Source organism: Tribolium madens, unplaced genomic scaffold (genome assembly GCF_015345945.1).
Source record: "Tribolium madens isolate multiple individuals breed KSU strain unplaced genomic scaffold, Tmad_KSU_1.1 Scaffold_71;HRSCAF=194;Tcas5.2_LG6, whole genome shotgun sequence".
Lineage (NCBI taxonomy): Eukaryota > Metazoa > Arthropoda > Insecta > Coleoptera > Tenebrionidae > Tribolium > Tribolium madens.
This window is the reverse complement of record NW_025401041.1, coordinates 1,587,310-1,595,096: the sequence shown is the minus strand read 5'-3', so window position 1 is coordinate 1,595,096 and position 7,787 is coordinate 1,587,310. Positions and strand designations below refer to the sequence as shown.

The 7,787-nt window shown below is 31.8% G+C and overlaps 1 protein-coding gene across 1 annotated transcript; it reads left to right on the top strand.

Moving 5' to 3' along the window:
• The first annotated feature begins 4,340 nt into the window (after window positions 1–4,340).
• LOC123009116 (glycine-rich protein DOT1-like) lies at window positions 4,341–4,579 on the top strand. The gene is made up of 2 exons (XM_044405238.1): window positions 4,341–4,370; window positions 4,421–4,579. The coding sequence occupies exons 1-2, from the start codon at window positions 4,341–4,343 to the stop codon at window positions 4,577–4,579; spliced, it is 189 nt and encodes a 62-aa protein (XP_044261173.1).
• Window positions 4,580–7,787: the final 3,208 nt, after the last annotated feature.

The following is a 7,787-nucleotide window of genomic DNA, read 5'->3' as shown; positions in this document are numbered from 1 at the left end:
AAACAGTAAAACGAATTTAATTTTTAATTTTTATCCGCTTTATGGTCTGTAAGACAAATTGTAAACTGGTTTTACTTAAAAACGGTAAGTTGTATCGAAAAAACGCAAGAGACCTTTTTTTTTGTAAAAAACTATGGAATGTAAAATTTTGTGGCTGTAGCAAGTAGCAAGAACCAACAGCAAAAATAGTTCGGGTACTTTTTACTTTACCTTTTTAAATTTGCAGCAATAAACAGGGAACATCTTATATATTTTCCAAATTTCATCTTTGTTTAAACGTGTACACCCCATTTCACCTGCTTAGAAACTAATTTTTAAAAATCTCTTTTTAGTGCTGCTTTACAACCGCCAAAGAACATATCTTAAAAATTTTATGTTTCTATCTTTGTTTAAGTGTTGACAACCCTCTTCACCCTCTTATAAATATATCTAAAAAATTTTTTTTTATTATACCTGCATCATAATTCTAAATTAAAACACCCTGCAGCGTGCGTACTTTGGCCTTTATCGCACGCTGCAATTTTAAAGTTGTCTAGGTAACAAGAAATAGTGAAATGTTTGGACCAATTACAACGTGAAAAAATGTGCTTAACAACGTAAACTAGTAACCGTCTCTACGAAAACGATTCACAAACAACCTTTGATAATTTTATTGTGTTAATTCACATTTTTTCAATGCTCATAGATGATCGTAAATGGGCAGGTATAATAAAAAATAGCGTATACCACTCGTTTAAAAGCTTGCTTATAAACTAGTATTATAATATACTATTCTTAGCGGACCTCAACACCCTCTAAGTAATATACAGGGTGATTCTTAAATAGACCGACAAAATTTTATCACAGCTTTCCAAGGATAAATGGAAATAATCAGTACCCTTTTTACGTTGATATTTTTTAGGGGCAGAACCCCCTTGATCTGTGCCACTTACTTACATTTTGATCAAATTAGTACCATGGTTTCCACTACCTGTGCTAATACTATTTACGAACACATCAGTGGCGTACACTTTACCTCGTAAATAACTTTAATAAATTTTATTTGGAGAACGGTTAAACAAAGAATTTTTTCAATATTTTTTCCAGCATGTTCTCATTTGATACTACTAAGGATAAAATTTTGTCGGTCTATTTAAGAATCACCCGGTATTTCCTAAATTTTATGTTCTTCTCTTCGTTTCACCCTTCTTAGAATTTGACTTTCAAAAAATCCTTTTTTAGCGAAACTTTACACTCTCGAAGGAATTTGTTCTCAAAGTTTATGTTTAGAACTTTGTTTAAATGTTTACACCCTATTTCACCCCCTTAGAAATTGGTTATCGACAAATGCTTCTTTAGCAAACCTCTACACACACTAAGGAACATATCTTCCAAATTTTATGTTTTTATCTTCGTTTAAATGTGGACAGCCCGTTTCACCCCCTTCACTCCCATTGCACCCCCGTAGATTGATTTTCAAAAAATCCTTTCTTAGCGAACCTGTACACCCTCTAAGGTACATATGTGCCAAATGTCATGTTTCTATTTTAGTTTAAATGTATATACTCCGTTTCACCCCCTTTTCTAAGGGAGTAAATAAGTTTTTACTTATTGTATTTGAAAAATCTCGTATTAGTGCTCCTTTGCAACCGGCAAGGAACATATATATTTTGTTTCTATCTTCGTTTAAAAGTTTACACCCTATTTCACCCCCTTTTAGAGATTGATTTTTGAAAAATCCTTAGCGAATCTCTACACCCTGTTAGGAACATATGTGCCAAATTTCATGTTTTAGCTTGAGTGGTTTAGGCTGTGCGTTGTCTGTCAGTCAGTCACGGAACTCTTTTATATACCGAATGTCCCAGGCAGTCTTGGATATAGAAAATTAACATGAGAAATTAGTTTTTATTTTTTTCTGGCTGCAGGAGTAACAGAAATCAAAATGGAGACTGTAGTGCTCGAAAAAGACTGTCTTATCGACATTTTTCTCGATTCTCCATTAACTCCATTTGAGCGAAAACGGCTCTCGGAAAATCGAAATTTGAATTTGCCGGGTTAGCGTTTGTAAGATACAGACTATCAAGTCATAGCAAGGGCTTTTAGCTGACAAATTCTCTGTTGCAACAATGACTTGATAGTTTGTTTCTTAGTAACGCTAACCCAGCAAGAGTTAATTGGAGAATTGACCAAAATGTCGATAAGATAGCCCTTTTCGAGCACTACAAGCTCCTTCAATCAGATTTTGATTTCTGTTACTCCTGCAGCCGGAAAAAAATAAAAACGAATTTCCTATGTTACTTTCCTATATCCAAGGCTGCCTGGGACACCCGGTATATACAGGGTTATTCATAAATATGAAGCAATATTTGAACCTCAAAAATGACCTATAAAATGATGTTAATTTAAATAATAATTCGTGTCCTATCTCTACTGATAAGAATTTTACAGCCCTTGGAATGTGGGTATGGAAATTTGATTTTTTTGTAATAACTTTGGAACTATTTGACCAAATATTATAAAATTTGGAACATTTCCCTGTGACAACATACTCTTTAAACTGGTAATCACGAAAACCGGATACATCCACTCAATTTCCGGTTCCAGCAGTTGCAGGTCACATTTTCTGTGTTTTCCCATTTTTTTGCTCTCTTATCACCAATTTTTTATTGTCCAAATCGATAGAGTAATTAATTTCGATTAAAAAACGCATAACCTTTAATACCTCTAAAATGGACCGTTTCAAAGATGTTTTAATTTAAACTGAGGACTGCACAACACTGAAACCAAAAAGTAGGGATTTTGAATGGATGATATCCACGGTAACAAATGATCATGGTCTCACTAATCGCTGTCAGGCATCTGTCAACTTTGACATTGGACGATTATTAGACAATTAATCGAAAATATTTAATAAAAGAGTTTACCTCAGATTCCAAACATAACTTAGAATAAATCCAAATGGATCTCGTAGTATTTAATTCATAAAAAATTCACAAAAATTTATTGTGAAAGTTAACAGATGCCTGGCAGGGATTTATGTGACTATGGCCATTGGTTGCCGTGGATACCATTTATTCAAAATCCCTATTTTTTGATTTCAGCGTTGTGCAGTCCTCAGTTTAAATTAAAATATCTTTAAAACGGTCCATGTTAGGAGTATTAAAGGTTATGCGTTTTTTAATCGAAATTGATTACTCTATCGATTTGGGCAAGAAAAAATTGGTGTTAAGAGAGCAAAAAAATGGAAAAACACAGAAAATGTGACTTGCAACTGCTGGAACCGGAAATTGAGTGGATGTATCCGGTTTTCGTGATACCAGTTTAAAGGGTATGTTGTCACAGGGAAATGTTCCAAATTTTATAATATTTGGTCAAATAGTTCTAAAGTTATTACAAAAAAATCAAATTTCCATACCCACATTCCGAGGGCTGTAAAATTCTTACCCTGTATGTAGATAATCCTGATAATTTAATAATAACACAGTATTTTCAAATTTTCTAAAACTTCCTAAATAAAATTCTAAAAATTGATACACGCAGGTAATTAAATTCCAAATGTGTAGATACAAAACAAATAAATTTTAAACATCCGAAGTCGTTTCACAGTGATCACTAATTACAATGGTCGTTGCCTTTCCAAATTATCAATTAAAATTTAAGACAAATTGCCAAAAATACGTAAAACCATGTATTATAAATAAATTATAAACCGGATGTATATTTTCATTAATTCATTCTTGTTTGTGAATCCATGGAAGAATGTTCAGTGTTGTCGGATCATGAAAAATATTTATTTCTTTTTGTTCATATTTTTCTTGCTAGTGGTAATTACAATAAGTTTGGCGGAAATAATGTGCAATAATATAATAATCGTAGTCCTCTTCATTTTCGGCAAGACGTCGTATGGGTGGCAGAAGAGGTGGCAAAATCCCGCATCCACGAAAAAGTGACGATGGTGGAAACAAAGAAGTTGAACATAAAGAAGAAGAAGAAAAAAAATCAACAAATGGTTTGAACGATCGAGATAAACGCAACGATTCTAACATGGAAGAAGAGGTAAATTTTATCAAAACTTCAATTCTTTCGCCGCTTTTTAAACTAATTTTTGAAAATAACTCAGATGAAAGTGGGAGTAATGATTGTGATGATGATGATAAAATGATAAATGATGATTGTGATGGTAAAACCACTCACGTTGAACACTAATGTATTTATTTTACAAAAAATAAATTTTGCTTATAAAAAATGTGTTTTTTATAACCTTGCAAAGTAAATAGTGACATTTCCGACATTTTTTCAAACATTTATAAAGCGTGGATGAGCTAATTAATAACAGTCCCAAAGCGAGGATGAAAACCGTAATGACACTTTTCATTGCCACTATAATAATGGTAATTATACCACAAGTAATTTTTTGGTGGTTAAATGTTGATAATTGTAGATTTATGTGGCACAGGATTACAATCAATGGATTCCTTATTCAGGCGGGGGTACTGGGGGCGGTGCTGGTGGTGGCGTTGGTGGGGGTATAGGATTCGGATTTAATGCTGGTGCAGGTGCTGGATACGAAATAGGAGGAAGAGGGGGTGAACGAGCATAATTAATAAAGCAATTTGATTTGTAAACGGAAATACAAAAAAAAATGTATCAAATAAATTTACACTTCCGCATTGTGCCCAATTTGTTTATTTTACAGCCAATTTGCTATTGTTAACTGTTGTATAAAATACTAAACGAAAATGTGAAATTTGCAAGAATCACAAGTGTAGTTCAGGTACGAGGATGAAAGTTCGGAAATTTTTGTTTTTTGCCATAACTGCAGCTTTTTTAATATTTGTAAGTATATTATTAATTATTCTGCTGTTTTAGTTTTTTTTTGTCAACCATTTGAAATTTTTTAGAGTTGTAATGCTTTACCGCGTCTTGATCTTCAAAGTAAAAGAGCTGTAATGGTTCGTATAGGGGAAGCTATGAAAAAGGGCGCCAGTTGTTTTGGTTTTACTATCAGTGTTTCTTTCAGTAAGTTTAAAATTTATTTTTTTTAAGTTTTCTGACGTTCACTTTTTAGCAACTGCTGCTCCAGCAACCACCGCTGCAAGCGGCTAATAATAAAAACTAAAGAATCACTGAATTACAATTTAGAAATAAATTTATTTAATAGTAATAACTTTGTTTTTCTTTTTTACTCACTAAGAATATTTTATTTCATTTTTTTGAAATTGTGTAACATTACATTTTTTTTCTTAACAATAATAAAGCTTCACTTTATTCCCACAGCTCAAATTGTGGTTTATAGAATGTGACGTTTCAATGTTTTATTTCCATTTTCTTCAGATTGAATATAAAGTGTCTACAATAATATATAAAAATTGATAAAAATAGATAACAAATAATAAATATACTTACCTAAATATTTTGACACAGTCACATTTGCGGTTGGAAGGAAGACTGAGCAAACGATGTGACGATCGATAAAATTCAATTTTATCGTCTTATATAACAAATAACTATTACTCCCATTTATTAATTTCTCTTAAATTTTAGGCACGCAACTTAGATATCTGTGAATTGAACATGGGGTTATTTTCAAGGAAATAAAATCCTCACTGTATAATCAACAATGTCACGTATCTTTGTAACTACAAGATGTTATGTAAATAGACCAACATCTCTCGAGAAATTCTTTCTTCAAACAAGACTGTTAACGTAATACGAATTTTCTATTCTAAATGTCTACAGTTACAAGTTACAGTTTTTTGAAAGAGACCAATGACAAGGAAAAAAAATTGATCTTAAAAATGTGGAATCAAGCAACAATATGTATAAATAACTTTGACAATTATCAAGGTTGAAAGATGCATTCAGGGACGACGCAAATGGGATGTCATTATTTTTCGTGTAAGAAATAAAAACAATAATTTGAAATGTTTTACAACAAAAAAACTAATAAATATTATTAATAAAGAAATTAAACATACAGCTAATTAAAAAAAAACGGGAAATGAAATTTTTACAAATGTAAATTCGGTTCTAGTTGTCAATTGTCAACTTGACAATACCAATCAAAAGTATTTCTATCAATGTCGTTACATTTATATCAACTTGTGTTATACCGCATTTAAGTGAAGTAGAAAAAGCCAGAATCATCGCTCACCTGGAAAATGGTAGGAAAATTATGAATTTAGCTGCAGAATTGAGAGTGCCATCAAAATAGTTTAACCTATTTTTAATAAAACACGTTCACACTATGGAAAAATTGAAAAAAAACCTCTAAATTGTATTGACATTTTCCTTTTTTTTTAAATGTAGTTGTATGTACGTTTATTCACGAAAAGTTGTTGAGTTCAGGAGGACGTAGTGCGAGTGAGATCATGTCTTTCAGCGAATTACAATGGCGTATACAGGTGCGCCAGAACTTGCGCCCCAGAAAAATTTTTCAAGTAACGTAAGATACCAGGGATATAGAAAAAATGTTTAAAAAATTCTATCTGTCAAAAAATTTTGACATTTATTTTTTGACATTTGACATAATTTATGTCTATTTAATGATACCACAATACCTTTTACTGTTTCAGGTGAAATCTTTAACAGTTCAGCCGTTCTTTTTACCGGATATGGATAATTTTCCGAAACGAAAGTTCTATGGCAATTAATAATAAGTTCCTTGGCCACATAAGTATAACTTTTTCGATAGAGGGGCCTTCTTCATCTGATGCGGAACTAATCATTGCAATGTTCTCATTTTCTTCCACCGATTCTGATGATTCGATGTTGTCAAAATCTACGGGACGCCACATAGCCATTTCAAATATTTTAACAAATTTTGCAAAGCAACAGTCACTTACGAAAGCTCAGCCGAAAATGAGTAGTCACTCACGAAAGCTCAAAACAAAATGAAAAGAAAGTTTTAAAGTTTTGCAAATTGTAGGTACTTCTATCGAATCTCCCGTGTTTAGTAGACCTGACCATTTTTTTTCTCGAAAAAATGTGTGCCTTGTGGGGATCTAAGATTATTTATTATCTATGAGAGTTTTAAATAATAGCAACAATAATCAGACAAAATAATTTATTATACAGCAAATTTACGCCTATTATTAATTAAACAAATTTCGCCACCATAGTAACTAAATTGACTTATCCGTTCTGTATTTTGGGTATTGAGTACCTAATATAACCATTTTTCATACTATTTTATTGGGTCCAGCAAAGACTCAGCTTGTTTCGAGAGTGTATACAAAAAAATTATTACTTTTAAACAAATGCTCGCCAGAAGCCTAAAACAAATAGTTTTTTAGCGGGGCAACTATGAAATAAAAACATTTTTGTTTTTTAATTTATCGTTGTTCTTCATAAAAAATGATTCGGCCTATCACAATCTTTTTTTTTATAAGACACTAGCTGTTGCCTGCGGCTTCGCTCGCGTGGTAGTTTGACATCCACAACTATTTCAAAACGCAGAAGGGCTAAGAAACTTACTAACAAAACAAAAGAAAGCAACACATAATTTATTATGAACTTCATAGTAAAAATAAAAAGTCCGTCTTTTATAACTTATTTAAAAACCGTAAAATTTTAAGTCTTATTTCATGGATATTACTTAACAATGACAAATTTTGATACAAATTTTCATTCCATGTTTAACTATAATACATATTTATACAAACTTTCATCCCTTATTTGATACCCTTAGGGATAGAATTCTCCAAAATCTTAAAACACGTGCTATTTTGTTTTTAACTGAACACCCAAATACCAATTTTCATAGATTTAACTTTAAAAAAACGGATATTTTACGAAGTTTTACCCTT

Excerpts from the sequence above, each read along its gene's own strand:
- LOC123009116 (XM_044405238.1), top strand. The coding sequence starts at position 4,341 with ATGACACTTTTCATTGCCACTATAATAATG. Across the intron at positions 4,371-4,420 it reads TCATTGCCACTATAATAATG|ATTTATGTGGCACAGGATTA; the intron begins GTAATTATACCA and ends TGATAATTGTAG.